General features: G+C 35.8%; 1 protein-coding gene across 3 annotated transcripts; it reads left to right on the forward strand.

Moving 5' to 3' along the window:
- Positions 1–27,829, forward strand: LOC133310070 (myosin-9). Of its 3 annotated transcripts, XM_061510956.1 has the most exons (26): positions 1–198; positions 3,567–3,695; positions 4,038–4,181; positions 4,297–4,442; positions 4,521–4,677; positions 5,850–5,908; positions 6,388–6,547; positions 6,642–6,791; positions 6,886–7,025; positions 7,112–7,258; positions 7,561–7,662; positions 7,984–8,041; positions 8,129–8,230; positions 15,105–15,142; positions 15,728–15,854; positions 15,947–16,117; positions 16,213–16,344; positions 16,647–16,756; positions 16,869–16,929; positions 17,214–17,391; positions 17,877–18,082; positions 18,164–18,268; positions 18,618–18,800; positions 24,595–24,734; positions 25,854–26,098; positions 27,398–27,829. In XM_061510956.1, exons 1-26 carry the CDS (start codon positions 196–198, stop codon positions 27,439–27,441), a joined length of 3,237 nt encoding a protein of 1,078 aa, XP_061366940.1. In that variant the 5' UTR covers positions 1–195; the 3' UTR covers positions 27,442–27,829. The 3 variants fall into 3 exon arrangements, with proteins under 3 accessions (XP_061366940.1, XP_061366941.1, XP_061366942.1); XM_061510957.1 differs by lacking the exon at positions 27,398–27,829 and having other exon boundaries at positions 25,844–26,090; XM_061510958.1 differs by lacking the exons at positions 1–198; positions 3,567–3,695 and having other exon boundaries at positions 4,147–4,181; positions 4,257–4,442.
- Positions 27,830–27,965: the final 136 nt, after the last annotated feature.

The following is a 27,965-nucleotide window of genomic DNA, read 5'->3' on the forward strand; positions in this document are numbered from 1 at the left end:
CCCGCAGCAATTTTTCTTGCAATGAACTCCGATCTGTTAAGAATTTCAAGCATTGCGCGAATCTTGATCCAAGATCGGGTGCGATAGTTCGAGTTGAAGTTCAATTCTCGATCCATGATTTCAATCCGTTGAAAATGTACACGCATGGTTCTGTTGGCCTGTGATTCCTATTCAGCCAAGGTTCATATCTAAGAAATGGTAATTGAGTTCCCGCTTCTTCTACTGCATCAATTTTGGTTAGTTGATATAATCTGCCGCCAAAAAAGTATGTTAGTGTTATCATGATGAGTAATTTGATGATTCTCGCTTCTTTCGATTAGACTGATATACCTTACCTCTGTATGAATATCCTTAGTTGATAGATTTTTCAGTGAAAAAGTGTGTTAATGTTCGATTTTTCCCCCAATTAGTTGTGAATATTTTTTTACAGATCTTGAAATTCTTCATAATTTCCATGTCAACAGCTATGGAATTCCAAAATCATGTTTTAGGTATTTAAACACAGAGTTGGAAAGGAATTTTCTGCCATCCAAGGCAGCAGCAGGGCATTCAGGTGTTGGCCAGGAGGGGGGTGCCAAGATTATGCTGGCAATCTCTCTCTCTCTCTCTCTCTCTCTCTGCAATGTCCAACCTGAATATCGAATTTTGATTTATTTTCAGATCAGTGCTATGTTAGTTACTCTGACAGTGACCTTCCTAGTAGAAGTGAGAGTCTAATCTGTAGGAAATATCCTTATCCTATTCAAACGTTCGTGAAATAAACAAATAAAAATTAAAGTGTTATAAATTTAATTCAAAATGGTGGTGGAATGGAGAGGTGCAAGAGACAATTAAACATAAGAAGGAGTGCTTTAGATCTTTGCATAAAAGTCCCAGTGCAGAGAACCTGCAAAAGTTTAGATTGGCGAGAAAAAATGCAAAGAAAGCAGTGCGAGAAGCTAGAGGCAAGGTTTTCGACGAGTTGTATAAAAATCTTGGGAGCAAGGATGGTGAAAGAGGTATTTATAAACTTGCAAAGATAAGGGATAAGAAAAGTAAAGACCTCACCCAAGTTAGATGCATCAAGGATGAAAATCAAAAACTTCTGGTGAGAGATGAAGATGTAAATGAAAGGTGGTTGAAATACTTCAACAAGCTGTATAATGGGGATGGAGATACAAGCGAGGTGGACTTAGAGGACGCGTGTGATGATGTGAATAGAAGATTTGTACGCAGAATTAATACACATGAAGTTAAGGAGGCTTTAAAGAGGATGAAGACTAATAAAGCCTTAGGGCCTGATGGTGTCCCTATTGAAGTGTGGAGAGGCCTGGGGGATGTGGCAATAAAATGGTTGACCAATCTTTTTAATAAGATTCTCCAGACGAATAAGATGCCTGATGTATGGAGGAAAAGTATGATTGTGCCTATCTACAAAAACAAGGGAGATATACAGAATTGTTCAAACTATAGAGGCATTAAGCTAATGAGCCATACTATGAAGTTGTGGGAGAGGGTTATTGAACATCGCTTGAGGAGAGATACCAAGGTTTTTGTAAATCAATTTGGATTTATGCCAGGAAGATGTACCATGGAAGCAATTTTCTTGATGCGACAACTAATGGAAAGATACCGAGAAAAGAAAAAGGACTTGCATATGGTGTTCATAGACCTTGAGAAAGCATACGATAGGGTTCCAAGGAAAGTTTTATGGTGGGTCCTGGAGAAGAAAAAGGTTCCATTAAAGTATGTAAAGGCAATCAAGGATATGTATGATGGGGCTACTACATGTGTAAAAGGTTGTAACGGATCATCAAGTTATTTTCCTATCACGGTAGGTGTACACCAAGGGTCGGCTCTAAGTCCTTACCTCTTTGCCTTAGTTATGGATGAACTAACAAAAGATATTCAAGAGGAAGTGCCATGGTGTATGCTTTTTGCAGACGATATTGTGCTTATTGATGAGAGCAAGGAGGGTGTTAATAGAAAACTTGAATTGTGGAGAAGCACATTGGAATCCAGAGGATTCACATTAAGTCGAAGCAAGACTGAGTATCTGAAGTGTGAGTTTTCTCTGGTACGAGATGAGGACCAAGAACCTGTGCATCTAAATGGTCAAGAGGTACCCAAAAAAGATGCTTTTAAATACTTGGGCCTCATTTTACAAAACGGTGGAGAGATTGATGAGGATGTAAATCACAGAATCAGAGCAGGGTGGATGAAATGGCGCAGTGCATCTGCTTTTTTGTGTGACCGCAAAATCCCCCTGAAGTTAAAAGGAAAATTCTATAAAACGGCAGTAAGACCGGCAATGCTATATGGAGCAGAATGCTGGCCAGCACATAGGCAACATGAGCATAAGATGAGAGTAGCAGAGATGAGGATGTTAAGGTGGATGTGTGGTTACACAAGGATGGATAAGATAAGAAATGAAGATATTCGACGAAAGGTCGGAGTAGTACCGGTAGCCGAGAAGATGAGAGAACATAGATTGAGGTGGTTTGGGCACGTGATGAGAAGACCCATGGATGCTCCTGTAAGAACAGAAGTTTGTTACCAAGAGCTCAACACAAAAAGAGACAGAGGTAGACCGAAGCTTACTTGGGGGAAAGTAGTAAAACAAGATTTAATGGAGTGGGATATAGATTGGCGGACAATATGTCTTAGAACGGAATGGAGAAAAGCTATAAGTATGGTGGAGGGTTAGACCCACTGTTATTCCTATGTTCCAGATGGTCCCTTTTTAGTCCTTTTCCCCTTCATTTCCCCCACTTCTTCTTGTCCCTTTCTTTTTTACTTTTATTTATTTATATATACATATATTGTTATTTTATTTTATCTTATTTTATATTTTTATTTTATTTGTTTATTTTTTTTTTATTTTTTTTTTATTTTTTTTTATTTTTTTTTTATTTTTTCCAACCGTTTTGTATCTTTCATGTGGGTTCATCTACCACCGATCCCAATTAATTTGGGATAAAGGTGTTGTTGATGTTGATGTTGATAAATTTAATTCAAAAAATAAATTCACTTCAATAAATAACCACATCCACATTTTCTCTATTTGCTTTTTATTTTCCTCGACTCTTATCTCAGCATTTTTTCATTTTAACTTTGTGTTTGAAACTTTTTAGATATGAAAATGAAAATTATGCAGAAATTTTACTCAAACTTCAAATATGTCCCTGCACATCAAAGGCCTGTAACATAAACCATGGAGTAGAAACTATTTCTTAAAACCCATATACACCGGAACAGATAATGTTATTTTCTGGGTCAATATCACATGGTCCCTACAAAAGGTACTTCAAGCACAACAAACTGGCCCTCTTTTTCTCTGTTGTGGCTTTAGATTTATACCTTTATATGTTGATAGATATTGATAAAACCCTGGAAGGTAATTTTATGTTAACAAAATGGAATACATACAGATTGTTCTTTGCTATATATATTGATTCAAATAATTGATTAATCATCTTGGAATTTTCTATATTCTTCTTGGTTCTACATACAGATTGTTCTTTAGCTTTTTTAAATATCTTATAATCCAAGAACTTTCTTAATACTTTTGATTACAAATGATACAGGGCATTCCAGAAAACATTGTTGTCGGTTCTCATGTTTGGGTTGGAGATCCAGAATTAGTCTGGATTGATGGACAAGTACTGAATATTAATGGGGAGGAAGCTGAAATTCAAACTAGCAATGGGAAGAAGGTAAATTGAAATATTTTATAGGTTACAGACTCACAGCTTTTCAGTCTTATGTTTCTAGTTGTCTCTAGTTCCACTTTGTGATGGCCTAATTTTTAAGGATTCTCAATATTTCAACTCAGACATTATGTCACTCCTCACTTCTCAAGAACTATAAATCTATAAAAAAGCAAATTAGAAGTGGTCTGAAGACGTCAATTTGAGCACTTACTTCTGTCAAGAGACACTGCACCCGATAAGACTAAGAGTACAACTGATTTTATTCTCATTAGCAACAACGCTGCACACAAGTATGGTCATGTTTTCTGGATCAGTTATCTTCTATTTTATTTCCATGTTCATTAGGTTTTTTCCCGTTTGTCAAAATTATATCCCAAGGATACAGATGCTCCTACTGACGGAGTTGATGACATGACCAAGCTTGCTTATTTGCATGAGCCAGGAGTGCTGCATAATTTGGAAAATAGATACAAGATCAATGAAATATATGTAAGATTAGCCCCACATTCAGTTTGAAATCAGTTAATGTTCACCCTTATGGAAGACAATGACTTACTACTGCAGCTATGGGGATCTCTTGTGTGATAATTTGACATCATGGCAGACTTATACTGGAAATATTCTTATTGCAATCAATCCCTTCCAAAGTCTTCCACACCTGTATGATGCTAATGCGATGAAAATCTACAAGGGAGCAACAATTGGAGATTTAAGCCCACATGTTTTTGCTATTGCTGAAGCAGCATATAGGTGAGTTTTCTCTGATTTTACCGTCAAATTTTCTTTTATTAAATGGTATTCTTATTGCCCCCTGTTTGCTTAAATTAGGGAAATGATTACTGAGGAGAAAAACAACTCTATTCTGGTTAGTGGTGAGAGTGGCGCTGGTAAGACAGAAACCACCAAAATGCTTATGTGTTACCTGGCATATTTGGGTGGTCACACTGCATCTGAAGGACGGACTGTTGAACAACAAGTACTAGAAGTAAGAAGGTTATCTAACTCTGGATTATGGTTGCTATTGCTTCTATATGTTTGGTTGTGGCTTATATTGAGACATTGTTTGAACCTGCATTCATTCTCTTGGCCAGAGCAAGAACAACTTAGCGATACCAGGAAACATAGCGTTTAAGATATTGTAAAGAACCAATTTAACCTAAAAGATTAAGCTGTTGGGTGAGGCTACCTTAATGGTTTTATATATTTCTAACCCGCCCCCTCACACAAGAGCCCACTGGACTTGAAGAGTGTATAATGCACAGGCCCACCTACCAGTGCTAAGAAATTCCACAAGAGAAAGTGGGGAGCGGTGAGGATCGAATCCGTGGTACCGAGACTCTGATACTATGTAAAGAACCAATTCAACCCAAAAGCTTAAGCTGTTGGGTGAGGCTACCTTAATGATTTTATATATCTTTAACAGTTAGATACTCAAAATACAATTTTGAAGACATGTAATGAACAATAATGAAGACCAAATATATTACTGATGTTAACTAAAAGCTGAAAAAAATGGATTCAAATATGAAGATTTTTAGGCTTAATTAGATAGCTGTTAGCTAATAAATTATTGATTTTTATTTATTGCTAATTTTGTAAATTGTTAATATATCTTGGTATCTTACACTGCCGCATCATTTGAAAAGCACTGGTAACACATGGTTTTTTTATGAATTTAACAGTTCACTTCAAGTTCAAGATGGATCTGACCTATTTTAGGACATTCTAAAATATACTTATTGTAGTGACTTGACACTAGAATAATAATAGGTAACAGACATTTGATGAAGCAAATGAGGCTAATTGGAATGATTTCAAGTGAGTGAGTTTGGTGAAATAGACTCACTATATTTTAATAATGTCTGGATTTAGATTGTGGTTAGATCATGGAATAAACTAGTTCAACCTCCTCCTCTAGTCTTTTCACTTTTTGTTTTTCTTAATACCTTGCAATCCTCTTTATATTCTCCTTATCATATCAAATAATATTTTTTCTTATATATTAAGTAGGAAGCTTTGCATTTTTTTCCTGTTAGATAAATTTCTGGTTTTGATTACCCCTCTTTTGATATGTCAATTAATTCCTCTTTCGTGGTGTATTGTTGGTGAACGTTAAACTCATCATTCCTACTAAGATTTTAAATCGTAATGATGCAGTCAAACCCAGTTCTTGAAGCATTTGGTAATGCAAAAACTGTTAGAAATGACAATTCCAGGTAAGAAATTTGTTGTTATGCTCTATTAGGCTTGTCTTTCGATATGTTACATAATGTACGTGTCAAGTGTATCCTTTGTATACAGTATTTTCTTGAGCATTCCACTTGCATTTCCATGCATGTAATTTCTAGTATATCATTTAATTTCATACTGGTATCATGGATATGTGGAGATTTTTGATTACTTGACTCTTTTTCTTTTCCCTTTTGACTTTTTCATCGTATACATATTCTATGCTTTTTAGTTTGTCATGAATTTTATTGGGTAAAAAGTTGGTTCTTCTTGGAAATGTAAGAGGACAATATTTTTCATTAAAATTTTTTCATCACGATCTATTTCTTCTTTTCATGCTACTTATATTGAAGGTCAGTGAGAAGTACCTTGCCACATAAAGGTTCTTTCTCATGTATGAATTAACTGTTTCAATAACAAGAAGTAGCTGTTCGTACCTACTTCTGTTTACTTTATTTTCCTGCAGCCGTTTTGGAAAGTTTGTTGAGATTCAATTTGATAAGTATGGACGAATATCCGGTGCAGCGATTAGAACTTATCTTCTTGAGAAATCTCGTGTTTGCCAAATCTCAGATCCTGAGCGTAACTATCACTGTTTTTACCTTCTCTGTGCCTCTCCCCCAGAGGTAGGCAAGTCACAACTTGATCTTTTATTCGCTACTCTTCGTGTCATATATAAATTTCTTGGTGGCATTCTGAATTGTTAATTGCTTTTGTTAGGAAAAGGAGAAATATAAGTTGGGAGATCCTAGATCATTTCACTACCTTAATCAATCCAGTTGCTATGAATTAGCTGGTGTTAATGCTGCTCAAGAGTATCTTAGCACCAAGAGAGCCATGGATATTGTGGGAATCAGTCAGGAGGAGCAGGTGTGACTATCACCTTTGCTAGTGATTCTGATAATTCTTTTAGCTTCCTTTCTTAACAAGATTAGTAATATATCTCCTTCCTCCTTCCTATCAGGATGCAATTTTCAGAGTTATAGCTGCTATTCTTCATCTTGGAAACATTAAGTTTGCAAAATCCGAAGAAGAAACTGATTCATCAGTTTTAGAAGATGAAGAATCCAAGTTCCATCTCCAAATAACAGCAGAACTTCTCATGTACGGCTGAATTATTGGTGTTATCATTGTGCAATATCTTTCTTCATATTAATATTATTTATCTGTTGGATTCATTCTTATTTCAGGTGTGATCCTAATGCTTTGGAAGATGCACTTTGTAGGCGCGTGATGATTACCCCAGAAGAAATCATCAAAAGAAGTCTTGATCCTCTTGGTGCAACAGTTAGCAGGGATGGTTTAGCCAAGACACTATATTCTCGTTTATTTGACTGGTAATATGGTTTTGTTATGTGTTTTTGTATTTGGAAAATCCTTGTAATTAGGATTTATTGGTTCAACTAGGATAGATACCTTCTTTTTAACATATTGTACTTATGTTGTTTCCTTTTTTTACCCTTATGCTCTTATTATATATTGTAAACACCCCCTATTGGGATATATATATATATATGTGTGTGTGTACGTACGTATGTATGTATATAGATGTACAATGTTTGATTATTGCTATTTAAGTCTGAATCATTTCTTATAAATGAAAAGATCAATAACAATTATGTTTTTTTGTTATGTCCAGGTTAGTCCATAAAATTAATGTCTCCATTGGGCAGGATTCTAGCTCAAAATGTCTAATTGGCGTTCTTGACATATATGGCTTTGAAAGCTTTCGAACTAATAGGTGAGGATAGATCATTGTATGTTTGCACACTCTAATTTTAGGGACAGACGAGCACGCACAAACACAAGGTCTGATACAATCAACATTCATTCTTGCTAATATATATGTGCATTTATATAGTTGCACAGTCCCTATCCTAAGCATTGTTACTTTTCACTGACCTTAGAGTCGAACTCCTTATCTTCAATATTACCTTTCTCCTGTCAATACCTTTAATATTTTGAGTTGGAAACCTCAGTTTGCAAAACAAGCTCTCTCTTTCATTTTGGTACCTTAGTAAATAAGATAAAGCCAAGCTGATATTTAATTCTCTCTTTGCAGTTTTGAGCAGTTTTGTATTAATTTCACAAATGAAAAGCTGCAGCAACACTTCAACCAGGTATGAGGTTAGTTTTTAAAAATATTTGACAACTTCAACTATGACTTTTCTCTTAAACATGCAATCTGACGACGTTCTGTCCTGCAGCATGTGTTTAAGATGGAGCAAGAGGAATACACAAAAGAAGGCATTGACTGGAGCTACTTAGAATTTGTAGATAACCAAGATGTATTGGATCTCATTGAAAAGGTTTCTACAAGCTTTTAGTTTGGGCTTAGTGTCTCTTAATGGAATTTATGAAATCACACTCCTTTGCTTTTTTTTTTTATTAATCTTTTTGAAACTCAGGCAAACAATAGCTGACCCGCATTTCCAGTGCAAGAGCCATTGCCAAATTTATTAAAATGGCTAGCTGCTATATATGAATATAAGTTAGGTTCCCGTCAGTTTGTGAGATCAAATCTCATTTAGTATTCCATGTGTGCTTGCAAGTTGCATACTTGAGTATGTATTTTGTATGTGATCCGTGCATGTGAAAAGTACATAAGGTAATATTCAGTATGCAATTTTGATAATCTGTAGACAGTCCAATTCTTAATTCCCTTTAGCGTTCAGCTCATGCCCACTTTAAGAATCTCAAGGTTCACAAAAGCTTAAGCTATTAGTATTGAAATAAAAAGAATTGTTTTTTCTATATTGATTAACAATGATTTACGCTGATAGAGAGATTTATACAAGAGAGAATGAGAAAGAATTAATAAGGATGACTCAGCAATGAGTCATTAGTCCTATCCACTAATTAATAGAAAATAAAAACGGAAATATCTGCACGGTGAAGTGACGATGTAGACCCTCAGCAACGATTATTTTTAATTATAATTTCCTACACTCCCTCTCAAGTTGGGAGGTAAATGTTGATCATTCCCAACTTGCCAATCAAGTCTTCAAAGGATGGATGGTATAGACTCTTAGTGAGAATATCTGCAGTCTGCTCTTTGGTAGGAACATACATCATACGCACACTTCCATCATCTAATTTTTCTTTGATGAAGTGACGATCAACTTCCACGTGCTTTGTTCGAACTTGGTGCACAAGATTTTGAGCAATGCTAACAGCTGCCTTGTTGTCACAATATAGTTTTATTAGTAGGGAATATGAGATCTTCAACTCTTGAAGAAGTCTTTTCAACTAGATTCCTTCACAAACTCCATGAGCTAAAGCTCGAAATTCTGCTTCAGCACTACTTCTTGCAACCACTGTTTGCTTTTTGCTTCTCCAAGTAACAAGATTTCCCCACACATAGGTGCAATAGCCTGAGGTAGATCTCCTGTCCACTGATGAGCCTGCCCAATCTGCATCAGTGTAGACTTCAATTGTCCTTTTATACCCCTTTGTAAAGAATAATCCTCTTCTTGGAGTGTTCTTGAGGTATCTAAGCACCCTATAGACTGCATTAAGATGTTTCTCCTTGGGTGAGTGCATGAATTGACTAATCATACTCACCGCAAAGGCAATGTCAGGTCGTGTGTGAGATAAGTAAATTAGTTTTCCAACCAATCTCTGATATTGCTCTTTATCCACTTCATTCCCATCTTCAATACCTAACTTGGTATTAGGTTCCACAGGTGTCTCAGTAAGCTTACACCCTAACATTTCTGTTTCCAACAAAAGATCTAGAACATATTTCTTTTGTGTGAGAGTGATGCTTGTTTTGCTCCTAGCAACTTCCATACCAAGGAAATATTTGAGAGTTCCAAGATCCTTCAGTTCAAACTGAGGTGCCAGATACTTCTACAATGAGTTCAATTCTTCACTATCGTCACCTGTAAGAACTATATCATCTACATACACAATAAGAATAGCAATTTTACCATCCTTAGAGTGTTTGTGGAAGAGAGTATGATCAGTATGTGCTTGAATAAAGCCTCTTCCTTTGACAGCTTGTGTGAATTTATCAAACCATTCTCTAGGAGACTGTTTCAACCCATATAGAGACTTTTTTAGTTTACACACTGATCCATTTCCCTTTTCAAAACCAGGTGGAGGATCCATATAGACCTCTTCACGTAAGGCACCATTTAGGAATGCATTCTTCACATCTAATTGTTGCAGAGGCCAATCTAGGTTGGCAGCAAGTGATAAGAGAACTCGGATGGTATTGACTTTAGCAACTGGAGCAAAAGTCTCACGATAATCTATCCCATGAGTCTTCTTGAACCCCTTTGCAACCAATCTTGCCTTGTATCTCTTGATGCTATTATCTGCATTGAATTTTATTGTAAACACCCATTTGCATCCTACTGCCTGTTTTGGTAGGGTCACTATCTCCCAAGCATTCATTTCTTTCTAAAGCATTCATTTATCCCTCCATTTTTGATCATTGAGAGCCTTATGTATATTTCTCGGTATCTTTGTACTATCCAACATAGTATTGAAAGCTCGGAACCCTGGGGACAACTTTTCATATGAAATATGATTAGAAATAGGATGAGTAATACAAGATCGAGGACTTTTTCTGAGAGCAATGGGCAAGTGTAGATCATTTTTATCATGACACTCAAGTGTTAGGGTGCTGGAACTAGAACTTGGTTCAGAATCCTGGCAGAGTAGAGGCTCTGGGTTATTTACACTTTGAGGAAGCTTTTTCCTGCTATAAACTTGTTTCCACTTTGAGGAGGCTCCTGATGGTGAGGATTCTGTAGCTCCCCCTGTTTCCAATAGTAGAGGTAATGCTGTGGCATCAGTAGGTTCCCATGACTGATCTTCATCTGCTCCTATAGACTCCCCCTGAAGAGAAGTCGAGGGAAAGAAAGGTTGAGTCTCAGAAAAGGTGACATCCATAGAGACAAAGACCTTACGAAGAGAGAGTGAATAACACTTATAGCCACGTTGAGTAGGAGAATAACAAATAAAGACACACCGGAGAAACTTAGGATCAAGCTTAGACCGTTGATGAGAGGGAATATGGACAAATACAGCACAACCAAATAACTTGAGAGGTAGGGAGGAGATGCTTCTGAAGGAAGGGAAGGTGCGGAAAAGATTAAAAAGAAGAGACTGAAAGTTGAGAGTGTGAGATGGCATTCGATTGATCAGATATGAGGCAGTAAGAACGGCTTCCCCCTAAAGATATTTTGGAACACTCATAGTGAACATAAGAGCCCGAGCAACTTCAAGGAGATGTCGATTTTTTCTTTCTGCAACTCTGTTTTGTTGGGGTGTGTCAGGACACGAGTTTTGGTGAAGGATGCCATGTTGGGAAAGATATTCTCCAAGAATAGAGTTAAAATACTCTTTGTTATTATCTGTACGAAGAATTTGTATAGCAACTTGGAATTGAGTTTGAATCATGGCAGGAAACTTTTTAAAAATGGATGCAACATCTGACTTGTCCTTTAGAAGGTTACCCAACAAACTCGGGAATGGTCATCAATCAAGGTAATGAACCATCGAGCACCTGAATTATTCTTTACACGGGCTGGACCCCGTATGTCATTATGAATTAAAGAAAATGGGGAAGAGTCATGGTGAGCTTTAGAAGGATAATGAACACGAGTATGCTTGACAAGTTGATAAATATAACAAGAAAACAAATTAGGACTTTTATTAATAAATAAGTTTGGTAACAATTTCTGAAGATAGATAATATTAGGATGGCCTAGCCTACAGTGCCATAGTATAACATCATTACATGAATCAAAAGGAAACATAGAGTCTTTTTCCACAAAAACAACTTCATGAGTCACATCCTCCTCAAAGTAGTAAAGTTCACCATCCTCTCTAGCACTGTCAATCATCCTCTCCGAGTCCTGTTCCTGAAAAACAGAACTATGTGGAAAGAATTTAGCAAAACAATGCAACTCAGAAGTCAGCTTATTAATGGAAATGAGATTGCAAGCCAGAGAAAGAACATGAAGAACTAATGTTAAATTAATATGCTCAGAAAGTTTAAAGGTTTTGTGTCTTGAAATCTGGGAGAAGCTGCCATCGGCGATCTTGACCTGAGAGGGTTCAGAGTATGGAGTGTAAGAACAAAACAAGGTCGGATTACCTGTCATATGGTCAGAGGCTCCAGAATCAAGGATCCAATGATTTTGACTATCAACATGAAAGTTGTACCCTGCTGGGCCACATTACTAGTGGCTTTAGGAGGTTGAGTCAGAAGTCTCTGAAGTTGTTCAAACTAAGTCTTGCTAAGAAACACACCATCAGAGTCAGATGATGCACGAGGCTCATAAACCTTGTCATCAGTAGAGACCTGATATGCATGACCTTTTTTTTTTGTCCTTTTGGCTTCCGATTTGCAAGTTTTCTGTGGGTTTCCCAACATTTCTCATGGGTATGACCAATTTTATTGCAGTGGGTGCTCCATGGACGACCATCCCGTTTTAATTCTCCAGAGGAACGGTCAATGGTACGTTTGGTAGCCAATGCAGGCATATCATCAGACTTATCAATTGACTCATTTTCTCCAAACTTCAGCAAAGGCATCATCAAGTAAGGGTAACGCTCACTGTCCCAATATTCGACCACGAACCTCATCAAGATCTCGGTTGAGGCCAGCAAGGAAATCATAAAGTCGTTCCTTCTCCAAGTGTTTTTTAAACTGGGTATTAGCTTCCAATCCTTTAAGGTCGAATGCATAATAAAGATCCAGTTCCTGCCATAAATTTGTTAGTGCAGTAAAATATTCAGTAATAGTCATACTCCTTTGACGAAAGTCTCTCAACTTATTTCTCAGTTTAAAGACTTGAGAGGTATTCTTCAGATCTAAATAATTTTGTTGAACAACATCCTAAATCTCCTTGGCAGTATCGAAGAACAAATAGGTTTGGCCAATCTGTGGTTCCATGGAATTAGTCAGCCACGCCATTACCAAGGAATTATTAATCTCCTAATTTTCATAATCAGGAGTATCCTCAGCAAGTTTCTTAATTTTTCCCTCGAGATAACCCTTCTTACCTTTTGCCCGAATGACCAACTTAACAGATTGAAAACATTGCAGACAATTCTTACCGTTCAACTGGTGACTAGTGATCTGCATACCTAAGTTGTCTCCAGAGGACTGAAAATTTGGGGCAAATAAGGAAGCGGAAGAACGATATGAGGAAGCCATGAATATAGAGAAGGTTTGACCGTGGATCAAAAAATGAAGTTGTTCCGATTTTAGATTTGACCACTGGAATAGGTAGAGAAGGAGCCAACAAGATGATCTGGGCAGGTCGCGTTGGAAAAAAATTCCGGGAAGGTGGCGCGTGGGCTACACGAGCCAGAGGGTGACCACGCGTGTGGCGGCGCGTGGGACGTCTGACGGCGATGTGTCCGATGGCGTTCAACTCGTTGGAACCTTCTAAGTAGAATGGTTACTCCACCTTCTCGATTGGAGGTCTATAGGTATGGTTTATGGGATTTGGAAGAGGTTGGTTTGTGTTTGGATGATTTTTTGGATGATTTTTGAACTGGTTTCAGCCTTGAGGGTGGCTGTTCTAGGGTGGGAACGAACCCGCTCTTGATACCATATTAAGAACCACTACAACCCAAAACCTTAAGGTATTGGGTGAGGCTAAATTAATAATTATATATCTCTCTAACACACCCCCTCACGTAAGAGCCCTTTGGGCTTGAAGCGTAAATATGACACAAGTCCAGTATTGGTTTGCCTTGTGCTTTTCTTAATTCCACCTAAAAGTGAAGGTGGTGAGGATCGAACTCGTGACCTCGTGGTCACTAAAGCTTTGGTACCAAATTGAAATAAAAAGAATTGTTTTTTCTATATTGATTCACAATGATTTACACTGATAAAGAGATTTATACAATAGAGAATGAGAAAGAATTAATAAGGATGACTCAGCAATGAGTCATTAGTCCTATCCACTAATTAATAGAAAATAAAAACGGAAATATTTTTAATTCTAATTTCCTACTAATTTCCTACAGTTAGATAGAGGACTAAAGGCCCAAGAATGGCTTGTATATCTCTAATATGCCTCCTCACATAAGAGCCTTGTAGGCTTGAAGTTTGGACAGTTGCATAGGCCTTTTTTACTTCGTGCTTAAGTTTAACTTAATTATGAGGAATGGGCGCAACAATGAACGAACTCTTTACCACTTGTTCACCGAAACTAATGATACCTTGTCAAGACCGAAATATCCTAAAAACTTGAACTGTTATGAGTAGGCTCAACAATGATTTTAATATCCCTAGCAAAGGGGATCCCAACAGCAATATTTAGAGAGATCAAGGGGCATTTCTAGACATTTGTTGCATGGATTCTCTAGTAACTTTTTATTATGTATTATTTTATTTCTTAAGAACTGCTCATCCTTGTTTTATGTATCTGTTCCTTTCTCTGAATAAATTCTTCTTCCACCCTAGAAAAATAATGGAAATTGTTTATTTAAGTTTTGACTTAAAAAAATCTTATGAAGTATGATAAATACTTTTTTCTTGATATACAATAAATACTTGATTGTAACCATAACTTATGGACATTAGTTAGGTATCCAACGTAGTCCATAACAACCAGGTTTTCTGATAGATTATGCTTTGTGAAGATCTCTTTGTTTGCTAGACACTTGTCATTAGCTACTGTTACTGGGTCTAAATTACCAAATTGTGCCTCTGAATGCCAGGTTGTTTACATGAATCATAATTTCTGTGTAATCAATCTTATAAGCATTGCTTAATTTAGAAGAAAAACTATGTTTAGTTCAGATATTGTCTGGTACAGATAACCTGTTGAGGCATGTGACTGCTGCTGGACTGAGATGTCTGGTGGTCAGCCTTGCTTTGATGGTGTGTAGTAGCTCTTCTCTTGTTTTGAACTGATACACATGATTCATTGCCAAGGGACCATATATGGTACTATTTGATCTATTGATGCGTTGAGGGGGAATATCTTTTTCAGCCATTGTATTGGAAAGATTCTAGGATTATCTTCTGTAAGCCATGTTATAAAGACATTAGTGATGATAGCTTTTCACCACATGATTTTGCTATATGCAGGACTTCTGTTTGAAATATTTATGGAATATTTGTTTTGGAATTTGCTTAGATTGTAACCTCTGAATCTGCTGTCAGAATGTTGTAACACTGATATCTAAAAATGACTTTGCTTGCAGAAACCGGGTGGAATAATTTCTCTGCTTGATGAAGCTTGGTATTAATTCTTCTTATATTACTATACTGTATATACATTTGTGTTTGGAATAAGAGAGAGAAGAATACAGAAATGGGTGCTTACTAGAAATAAATAAAATTTTCTTATTATTAGACTGGGAAGGGGAAAAGAATAATTGAAAGAAAAAGAAAAATCATTCATCAAAGTCTCATTTATTCAATGACCCGAATATGTGATGTAGAGCTTGCGAAGTACTAGATTAAGTTACATAAATGTGCCATTTATTATATCTTTCAATTGATGGTTATTGTTTAAGTAAATGTCAGTCCAAGATCTCTGCAAGCAATGGAATGTGACACATTGATATTTGGCACTACTAGTAATTGATATTTATTCTTATGAGTTTTGAGTTGAAATAATGGCTAAGTTTGATCTCTTATTTACCAATAAATTTTCCAAGAAAAAATGTAAACTATCTTATGGTTGTTTCCTGATAATTCATCCTATTGAAGTCATTGATGATATTTTGCAAAATTGTTAATAGGCAGCGTGCTAGCTTGTTGCAATTTTTTTTTTTTTGAATAACTAATACCTCTTATTGACATTATCATTGTCTGCTTGCAGTATGTTTCCAAAGTCAACTCATGAAACTTTTTCACAAAAGCTTTATCAGACATTCAAAGATCACAAACGCTTCATCAAGCCAAAATTGGCACGCTCAGACTTCACTGTTGTTCATTATGCTGGGGAGGTGAGTTTGACTCTTCATGATTGCTATTTAAGTTATTATTTTTTCACAGTGCGTTTCATCTAAAAGTTGCTATTTATGCACTTTTTTTTCAGGTCCAGTATCAGTCTGAGCAGTTTATAGACAAGAACAAGGACTATGTTGTTCCTGAGCATCAATACATGTTAAGTTCTTCCAAATGTTCATTTGTATCAGGCCTTTTCCCTCCACTATCTGAGGAGACGGCCAAATCTGCTAAGTTTTCTTCTATTGGTTCTCGTTTTAAGGTATCTTAAATATGGTTGTCAGAAGGAAATATGTTATCTGATAAGCCTTACTACAATTGAACGGTGAATGAATGTTGTTGTACTAATTTGTGCAGCTACAACTACAACAATTGATGGATGCGCTCAATTTGACAGAGCCCCACTATATTAGATGTGTGAAGCCAAATAATCTATTAAAACCTGGCATATTTGAGAATATGAACGTCATCCAACAATTACGTTCTGGTGTAAGTAGATTTTGGAATTAAGTTGTACAATGTTTGCTTTAAGGGAAGGACTATTGGTACTTCCATTTTCCTTTTCACCCTGCACTAGCTATTAATTTCCAAAATTTCTGTCAATTAAATAATGTTTTTATTCAGTCAAACCTTACTTAATCCTATTCCTTCTTGTCTATTCATATTTGATATAGGAAAATTAGAAATTGCAATTAAAAGTAGTACGAGGAATGTGAACAGGAAATTACAAGTTTCAATACCCGCTCCCTTGCCTTTAACTTATAGAGTTGCACCCGTTGTTGATATTGTAGGGTGTTCTTGAAGCAGTAAGAATTAAATGTGCTGGATTCCCCACACACAGGACCTTTCATGAATTTTTAACTCGGCTAGGAATTCTTGCTCCTGAGGTTCTTCGTGGGAGGTAAGTGTAACTTTTTAGCCATGTTCTTTTTACTAAATAGTCTTGATGTCATTGCTTTCTACTTTGACATTTACTTGGTTTCCCATCTTGAAAATTATCTGCATTTATGCAGCTTCGATGAAAAGGATTCTTGTAAAAAGATTTTGGAGAAGGTTGGGCTGACAGGTTATCAGGTAGAACTGGAATTCTATTGAATTTTATATTGTTTACTACCCTCAATAATTCGTATCCTTTAATATTAAAATTAATGTCATTTAGATACTTCTGTTATAGTATATTCCAAGAATCTTTTTCTGGTACTTGTCCATTTGATTGGGAGCTTCAAATGAAATGTATGAACTGTTCTTGATTTATGACGAAGGATGCATATTCTGACTCATTATGTTGATCAAAATTCTTTATTGCAAAATGCTCTTCTCGTTTGACAGAACTTTTTGTGACCCTGCTACTTTTGCAGATAGGGGAAACACAAGTATTCTTAAGAGCTGGTCAGATGGCTGAACTGGATGCCCAGAGAGCATGCCTGCTTAGCAATTCTGCAACAGTTATCCAAAAGCAGATTAAAACCCATTTTAGTCGGAAAACATATATTGCATTGCGAAAGTCCTCTGTCTTTGTGCAATCCATTTGCAGAGGTCAGTTATTTGTAATTTTGTATTATGTGGAGGGTCTAAGGCTGAGTAACTCCATGCGGAGGAAAACATGAAGTATTTTAGTTTGAGATGAACATTCATTTCATTAAAATTAGAAGTCCTTTGTATTTCATAGTTTTCAAAATAAGTGAAAATTTATCATCAAAATGCGAAAAGAGGATACCTGTGCGTTGTCTTAAAGTCTAACCCCAAAAAGTGGGGAAGAAAAATAATATTATTATATATCATATTTGGGGTAAACCTTAAAGAAACTCTGGTAATGATATTTGAGAAGAAAAATAAAGTTGAAATAAACATCCAGTGATATAAAATATTTTTTGAAAAAAATCCTCTTCAATCTCTAGACAATGCTTCTTATTGCAGAGAAATAACCGAAGCATAGATTTAAGAAGTTCTACGTGCAGAATTCTAGAAGCATTCATGTAATCAATTTACTTCGTTAAGTACTTGGTTGTTGCAACTTTTAGGAGAACTGGCTCGGAGATCATATTATCACATGAAGAGAGAAGCAGCTGCAGTCAGAATTCAAAAGCATATGCTCGGAAAACTAGCCAGAAAATGGTACACCAAAATAAAGTTTTCTGCCATTGTCTTGCAGACAGGTTTCCGGGCAATGGATGCTTGTGATAAATTGAGATACAGAAAGCAAACTTGTGCCTCAACTAGTATTCAGGTTAGAGCGGTTTATTAATGTTATTGTGTTTTTAAACTGCTTATCTATTGCCTGAAATTTAAGGAATCAAAACAAATGCAGTCCTATTGGCGGCGTCATAAAGCTCTCTTTAATTATCAGAACCTTAAGAAAGCGGCAATGATCTCACAAAGCGTCAATCACTCCAGGGATGAACATGAACAGAAGGTTGTATATTATATTTTTACTCTGTTGTTAGATTCTTATATGTTTGCATTTTTTGTATTCCTTGACTTCATAGTTACTAGTAGCAGCTATTAAGATTTATAAATAGAGGAATATGTAATTGTTAGAGATATACTTCAAAACTATTCCAGAGCCACTTAAAGCTTTTAGGAGGACTACTTCCTTTAAACTAAGCAAGAAGCATTATTTGGAATATCTTTGGTGCTGCAAAAGGTACTGACAACAATGAATACAGAAAAAACCTGAAGGACCCTCTTTTAGCATAATTTATCTTGAAGTCCTTGTTGCTGACATTAACAACATGAACTGGTTTACTATTGTGGAATGCCAGGTTTTGGAGATATCAGTGGAACATGAAAGTCCTTCAGTGGAAGAACCTTCAAATCCTTTTCAAGAAGAATCCTCAAGTCCTTTACAAGATGATGAAAGCATTGAAGCTATCAAGGATTCCTCTAGTCCTCTCGAAGACATTGAAAAGATTGAGGCTCTTACTGTTGAAATAGAAAACTTGAAGGTAATATAGTATATCTATTACTTTTTTAGAATGTCTAGAAAATATCTCACAATATCATTATTGTATCTTATAATATTTAACAGTATCTCAGATGATCTCTTAGGAGTATTTTACATCATTATATTTTATGATTTGTTTTCTTATTTAATTAGGATTAGGAATTAGTATAACTAAGGTTAAATTCTTTTGTAAAACATTACACACCATACATCAATATTATATTCACTTGAATAAAAAAGGACTGAATATTATTTTTGAATAGTATATCAATACATGTTTTAGTTTCAATGTATAGATCCAGCTAAATGATTGCTTTCCTAAAATAACTTATAATCTTTCCTAACAACAGAATAGTTTACAGTATTTACAGGAAATATTATGTTGAAGAGGTTCTGGAACTGATATGGGACAGTGTTAGGGTCAGAGAGTATTGTTAGTTGAAATAGCTATGTTGGGTTGTTAAAGTTGTTAGAGTTAGAGAACCAGTATAAATACAGGAAAAGGTAGAAGAGAGGTGAGATTGGCTAATTTTGGGAAAAATAAAGCAATGGCTTAGTTATAAGGGAAACCCTTAAAGGAGATTTCTTTCCTTTTTTCTGTGTTACCACTAGTACTACAATATTGAGGTCTATTCGTAAAGGAATATACTATAGGTAGTAGTTGATTTTGTTGAGGGCAATTAGTAGGAGTCCAGGGTAGTTAATAAGGAGTTATACTGTTATGGAGTCAGGAGGGAAACCTGGATAGTGTACATAACTTATAAGAGAGGTTAACCCCTATTGATAGACATCTTTGTATACTTTGTTGTAGAATTGAGGATTTTCCTTGTGAAGAGGACTTCCTTTTATATTCATTCTTTCTTCCATTTTCCTTCACTCTCCATCTTTTCCTTTCCCCCATTATTGTAATTCTAACCTTTAGAGAAACTAGATTCGTAACTTAGTAGTATTCTTTCTTTTCTCATCTCTCTTTCTCTCTGGAAAGCTCACTCTATTTTTGGATTCATAATAAAGTAGTTTGATTTGCCGGATCTCTGATTGGGAAAGAAATGGATGATTCTATGATCTTCTTTAAGGTGATCAGAAAAGATCGACCACAGCCTGTTCGTGGAATTCCAGCATTTCTCAACTTAAGCAGATGCTGCATAGGTTGATACAAATGCAAGAACTTGATGATGAGGAAGAAAGCGAGGAAGCGGGACCATCTGAAATTTTTTTGATGGCAGTGGGACATGTTCTTGGGCAAAGAAGGTGGGTTATGTAACATCCCCGTCTCGAGCCGGTTCAATTAACATACATATGATAAAACAGAAAACAGCGGAAGACTTAACTTACGAAAATACGAGTTAACTTTTTCTTTTTCTACTTTAATTCTTACTCGGGGTAAACGAAAATCGGGCAGAGTTTCCTCTATAAATCGGACAACTGGGGATTTTCCAATCCCACTCAGAAGCATTTCCTGATAAACAGTTTATACAGCATAGTAATCCAGAAGTACCAGTCATGCAGATACCATCAGATACCCATCCATGGGCGCATGCAAAATATGGCTCCGTGCCACTATCCTAATCAACATGCAATCCAATACAAAATCATAAACTGAATAATACATCATCATATAACGTGCCTGAATACCCAAATGTACATGCATCCCAGTGACAGACATGTACAAAACATATACAGGCCATATACAAAATAAAGGATCAATATCGTGATCCATCAAATGCGGAAATACTAAAAGACATCAAACACTCCAAAAGGTAGTAGCCTACAGCCACTCAAAATCCGATCTGTCAACTGCCTCAGCCACGTGTCGTGTCCCTGCCTAGTGAGGACTCACCGGGAATCTGGGCACCTGAAAATATGTCCCCAAAGAGGGGTGAGATTACAAATCTCAATAAGCTCCAGGTTTATAGAGAATTCTCCATACCCCTGGCTCACTCCTGCACGAAAGTCAGATACAGAGTATACGAATACAACATATAACAAATATCATAACAGAACAGAGGATTTATCCATATCATATCAGAGGTGTGCGTCGTCATTCCCAAGGGAGGACCCCAAGCGGAAATCAACGCACGTGTTCCCGAGGGAGGACCCCAAAGCGGAACCAGACATATCAGAGGCGTACACCATCAGTCCCGAGGGAGGACCCCAAAGCGGACATCCGGGTACTATACAATCAATGGCCAGAGATTGTTACAGAAATCATATTACAGAAGTCATATCAGAGCAAAACATATCATGTTATCAAATAACTCTATATGAATGCATCTATACAAAGCATCTAAATCACAGTCATACAGTCCAACCATAGTTCACTAACCATGGTGGAGCACTCAAGCAGGAAAAGACTCCTTAAACATAGAGCTTACCTCTTGAAGCTTTACCAATACGCTTACTTGTGGAACAAGTTACTTTTATCGCTTCAAGAGATTTCCGATCCTTCTCAATGCCTAGGTACACCTAGAGAATAATTTACAATGCATCAATAAAATGATGCAATACCATGATTATTTCATAAGCATACATTTTATCGCTTATTTTCCTTTCTTTATATTTTTGCCAATTCTATGCCAATACACAAGTCTAGACCTCTATACACCCGTTGGCGTTCTTTAATTTAATCAAGCATTTACTTAAGAATTTTTCACATAAATCATGCTATTTTTCTTTAAAAGTCGCGGGCATACCCTTAGGGACTCAAGGTATTTTTCAACCATTTGTCAAAGCATTTCACTTCTTAGCTCATCCAATGGTATATTAAAATGCAACACATTTTATTAGAATAAAATGTAACCAATATATATATACCCCTAAACATCCTATAGTTCGAAACATAGAGCAAGTATTTGTAGGATTTTTTTCTAACTTTGGCATTTCCACCAATTCATCCATTTACACTACATTCCAACATATTTTACCTTTTCAAACATACAATAAAAATTTGCATGATGAACCCTATATAACCCATGAAGGCCGAAACCTAGGGGGAAAATACAATAGGGCTTTTCAATTATTTTATCACATGTGGATACTTACTCAACACTATAACTTCCTAAATAACAATAATCCATCATAATTTTCACATTCTATACTACTTTATTTCCTACCCAACCATGCTCATGACTTTCAAAACATTATTCACACTAATAAAGCCATAAGGTTAGAGTTTTGTTACCTCCAATGAACTACCCAAAGCCTAGAAGGCCTTCACCAAGCAAAGCTCCACCAAAAATGTCATTTCTCCTCCTTGATGAATAGTAGCTCGAAAATGGGGGAAGGAAAAACTCCTCACACACTCAACTATAGCTCAAATTGATTGGTGGAATGGATTCATTGAGTGGTTTCCAATCAATTTCATGTGGTGGGTCTTTGAATTTGGAGAATGGATGATTAAGAAATCAAAGAAAGGAAATTTGGAACCCTAGCCCCTTCTCCTCCAAGTGCAGCTCGGCCATGCAAGAGAGAGAAGAAGAAAATCTGAAATGAATAGTGTTTCATTTAAGTGACAAGGCTATATAGGCACATGTGGCCCCTTTCATCGGATGTTTTTCTATCGCGTATTTTAACTTAAGTTGACCCGGAACTAACTTAAAGCTACGAACATATTTTTATTTTTCTAAAATCATTTAGATTAATTTTTATTTGTTACAAAACAATATTCATAATTCACAGTATGGTTTCTTCACCGTTTTTGACGAAATGCACTGTGAATCACTAACTGTACTTTATTTACTTTTGAAACTTAACACTTATAAACTTATCATTTTCTTGGGCCTATATTGACTTGCTTGGCATATATTGGACTTTCTTATTCTTATTTCATCAATTATTTATTTCTGGACTCTACCGGTTGCTTAAACAGCAGTACAAAATACCCGGTAGAAACACTATTCACGAGATTTTCACGGAAAGTGCCAGACTATACAATTTTTCGTTCTGAACTCATATTTGTCGTCAGAATTATCAAATTATGACTCTAAAATTATTTTGCTCTTTTTAAGCTCTACCGGTTAATTCACAAAACTGTAAATTCTCCGGCAGAACGCACTGTTCATAACATAGTCATGATTACAGTCAAAATACTCGGAATCACACACGAAATCTAATTATGGCATTTAAATCCTTAAATTAAATCTCTAATTAAGATTTACCATTTAGGGTCATTATAGGTTATTCTAAAGGAAGAGAATAATCATCAAAATAGAATGGAGCTCTAGATTTTAAGGAACTCAGCAACAAAGTAGTGATGGGACAAGTCATGGAGGATGGTATCGCTTTGACATCATGTTAACATTATAGGGATTGAGGTATAGAGAAAGGGCAAGGTCACAGGTATGAATCTAAGAAATAAACTTTGTGCAAAAATACAAGTGCAAGGTTGCGCACAAGGATTTTCCTTACTCTTACCCTCGCTATTCGAGGTTTCGTTAGGAGTGGTTTTTATGTATAGAGAGAGGAAAAGAATACTCAGAATGATAAAATTATATTAATATTATTGTGAAGGATGTGATAAAAAAGACAGTAATAACTCTTATTTATACTAATAGTAGACACCTAAAATAAGGAAACAAATTATAAAATATATAGAAATATGAGAATCAATCCTAAAGGATCATCTAAGATACTATAAACTATTTTAAGATATAATCATAATATTGTACAATGTCTTCTAGATATTCTAACAATGACTTTTCTTCCTATTGATGATCGCTGAGTCTGGCCCTGCCGTCTATAGTCGGAGACACTTCGGCCCCATCTTTGTCCCAGGTGCAGTTTGGCCCCCTATTTCCAATCCTAGATGTAGTATGGCTTTCATCTCCTACAGTTAGGATCCGCCTCTTGTCCCACACGCTCTAGCCCTACCCTCCTGTCTCAGATGCCTGCCACTGTGTTATATTTTTAGTTTATTTTCTCTTAGTGTGTTTTATTGTAAGATGCTTAGAGCTTAGTAAGCTATAGCTTAAGGGAGAGTGTTAGGATATCTAGAAAATATGTCATAATATCATGTTATTGTATCTTAGAATATTTTAAAATATCTTTGATGATCTTTCCTCATTTAATTAGGATTAGGAGTCCATTATTAGTTTAAATAAGGGTTAGTGTTTTGTCTTTTATAACATATCATCACACACCATATATCAATGTTATATTTAATTATTCAGAATTTTTTCGTCCTTTTCCTCTTTCAGTACCTAAATCCCTATAATTTCAACAACCTTCTAGACCTTTTGAAATTTAAAGGAATCTTTAGTTCTATACCACTATGTCATTATTCTTCTCAATCTCTAAATTTAGATATTTGTAAAATAGATAATTCATAATTAGATTTTCAGTATAATACAGTATGTTTCTGTTGAATTACATGAAAATTTACTGTATAAAGAGGTAAGAGAGCAATACTATTATTTTTTTTATCATAGAACTCTTCTATTTATGGTGGAGGCAAGCTGAATTAGTTTGATGTTGAAGGCAAAGAAAATTCTCAGTAAGTTAAAGCTGAAAGAGATACAAACAATCTATAAATGCAGATGGCAGTAATGACTGAGAACTAATGAACTTGAGAATTTGTGTGCATATTTGTAGTTTATAGTCACAGAATGCGTGATATAAGACCATGATCTATAAAGGTGAAAAGAATCAAGGATGAATGGTGTAGATCAAAGCATCACTCGAAGAATCACATGGTCACTGTTATAATAATCCGGTGCTTTTATTTGATATATTTGGTATATGGTTATAGTTATAAAATTCAAACTTACCAAGTTTTATCTGGTTATTACATTGCACAGGTCATGTTGCAATCAGAAAAACAAAGAGCTGATGAATTTGAAAGGAAATATGTAGAAGCTGAAGGATCCAGCGAAGAGTTACAGAAAAAGCTTGCAGAAACTGAAAAAAGAGTATATCAGCTTCAGGACTCATTGAACAGGTAGTATTATTATTATTCCCTTGATTATTTATATAATCTTGCAATTAGAGGTATAAATAGGCTGGGTTCAGTTAGGCTTTGCCTTAAAAAGGCCAGGCCTGTGTAATATACTTTAGACCTGGTCTGGTCTGTTAGCCTTGTATAGGTCCAAATTATAAGTTTGGTCTGACCTATCTTTGAAAAACAAAAACCTTAGCCTAGATCTGTTAGCCTATTAAAGCCTATTAAGCATTAAATAATTAAAATAATATTACTTTATTATTCAAAATCATTAAAATAATAATTTATTTAAATATATAATATAGTATAGGCAGTCTTGTAGGTTTATAGGCCTGGAATGTAAAAGAAAGTCTACAACCTGCTTTCTAGATATGCTTTTTTTAGGTATGGTCTTGTTCTATTTGACTATATGTGATAGGCTGAGCCATGCATAATGTAGGTCAAGCTGTAGGTCCCTATTAGGCCCGCTGGCCCATTTACATCCCTACTTACAATTTTGATTTTCCAATACCAAGATCCATCAATAATGGTTTAATCATTGCCCGACGATACCAAGAGGAAAGAGGATAGCATAGTGGAATGAGTGAGACAACCATAGAATAATTGTGCGTGTTTTCTCTTTGTACTTTTAGTGATGAATTTTTATCTTTCAGCTGGATATATAACTTGCGTAAACAATATAAAACCAAATGAAGGCGCTAAAAGAATCAAAGTCGGTCTTTCAGTAGTCACAAACACTCTTTAAGAATTAGCAGACAAACACACAATAAAACTTAGTTGTTTTAAGTTTAATATATATTGACAAGTCATATGCTTTTCCAATAATATGTGTGATTTAATCCTATCACTTAACTAATTACTTGTTGCTGACCTGGCGAACAAATAGGATTGAAATTCTATAGAAATATCTGATGATACGTAAACAATTCTCTCTTTCAGAAGAGAATACCTAAACAAAATTGGGATACAAGGGTCAATAGATTTTAGGTAAATTAAGGCAATAATCAATTAGGGTTTTGAAGCTGAATATAGTACATGGATTATTGCTACGATTTAAATTATGACTTTTAAAACTGAATACTATTTGATTAATGCTATATCTGAATTAGTGTGTATCAGGATGATATCTTCCATGTCAAGTCAAGTTGCCGAGCTGAAGACGATCTTAAGTACTTCATCAAGATTGAGTTCAACTTTTCGACCTATTGCTAGAGTTGATGTTGCTTCCAGTAACTCTGATACTTCATCCACAGACTCTGATTTCACGTTTCCAGCTCCTGTTTCGAATCCAGAAACTCTTTCTTCCCCCAAGCCCAAACCTTTTCAACTAGTAGTTCAGGATATCACTGCAGTAGATGGATCAGGTCAGTCCATCTTTCTTCACAAATGTTAGTGTCCTAGTTATCGGCCCATTGAACTTGCTTACTGCATTAGGAGAAAATAATTTGGTAGTCAGAGGAGTAAAGTAACTCTATATAAAGATCCTGTCATGTGTGTTATAAATGGAATTTTTAAAATAAGAATAGACATACGCTTTTTGAGAACCTGGCAGCTTTTAATCTGGGGTTTACTATGCAATATCACAGTTAAGGTAGTGGCAATAAGATTTAGTTGCTTCCTATATTAACACAGTTATATGCATATATGATGATGATGATGATAGTGATTGCAATAAAAGATAACAGTAAGAGCATGGCTTATATTTTAATTTACTTGTTTTTATTATGTTTAAATTGTCCTTTTGTTATTTATATAATAGACGAAAAGAATGTGTCTTGACAGTATGATATGGTCCAGCCCATGAAAACATACAAAAGGAATAAGGGAAGGAAGTTATGGGCCCCAACCCAGGCTTCTATTGATGTGTCAGCAAGTCAGTTACAACTTCATGTAACTGATCCTAACAGAATGGGTGAGAGCAAGGAAAGGCAGGCAGAGGTGGTTAAGTAGGGGAAGGAGGTCATAGAAGGGTATCTGGAGTATTGGTTGGAACTTAGGTCTGTGAGAGTGCAGAGCCTCTCCAATTTCTCTACGCTATCATCTCTTTGTAGTTACTTGTATTGCTTTAGTTCTGTCCATTTGTAGTCCCTTGTATCAGTTTCTTCAATTCAATGTACTGCTGAGACCATTATGGTAATAAAGATAATAGATTTCTCATTCAAATCCTTTGTTTGTATTCTATAATTGTTTGTCACTGGTTGGGTCCTTAACCCCATCTCAGTGTAAGGTGTACCATAGGAAGGTCTACAGGAGAATATTAGATTATATTGTGCCGGACCAAACTCAACCAATTGCTGACCCAGCAAAGGTGGAGAACGTGGGCACTGAAATCAGTTATGGGGGGATAGGGAAACTTGGGGGTATAGAGTGAGAATCAATTAGAGGGGTAAGCTATTGGGAAATTGGAGTTAGGACACCTTTGGTATATGGGAGTGAGTAGAAGCACTATAATTCTTCTAGGACACCTTTCCTTTCAGCAATTTATTTTTCCACCATTACTGTAATTTTCCTTTTCTGTGAGATATCATATGCTTAACTTGTTGGGTCTGATTTGGATTCAACATTATCAACATCATTTCAGTTCTTTCTCTTCTATTTTGGGATACAGATACCTATCACAGTATCATTTTTCTTTTTCTTTTTCTTTACGGTTGCATTTTCAGGATCTGAAAGTGAAAAGGAGGGTTCATTTGATGATTTCTTCTAGTAAAACTTGTATTTCTACGATCTGGCTTATATTTTCATTTCCTCTCTGTCGCTGGGGAAACAAGGAGGAAAGACAGACAAAGGGATGGAGATGGCATTGGTTAGGCACGTTCGCTCTTCAGGCACATACCCTACGTACAAATTTGTAGATACACAGTTCATCTCAGGATCCTGTAGATCAGTCAGGTAGAGGTAGCAAAAGAATCAATCTATGATGAACTTATTGATTAGTGTTTCACCTTGTTGACATCCTTCTGAGTTCAATCTTATTTCAATCCCAAATGACAGATAGGGAGACAATTTTGTATATAACATCTTTCCGGAGTTTTTTCTTTCTGTTTTATTTTTTAGTGAATTGAGTATTGCCCACGGCTTTGAGGGGTGAAAATTTTGAGCTTTGCTATGTACATTTTGTTTGTTACGTTATAACGTGTCGTCTCACTGTAGCCTTGAGCATCTGCATTTCATAGATGTTAACATATATTTTTTAAAAAAACCTGAGATCCTTTTCAAACTTGTGGTCCT

Source organism: Gastrolobium bilobum, unplaced genomic scaffold (genome assembly GCF_033153095.1).
Source record: "Gastrolobium bilobum isolate Gb01-03AN ecotype WA unplaced genomic scaffold, APGP_CSIRO_Gbil_v1 utg20487, whole genome shotgun sequence".
NCBI lineage: Eukaryota > Viridiplantae > Streptophyta > Magnoliopsida > Fabales > Fabaceae > Gastrolobium > Gastrolobium bilobum.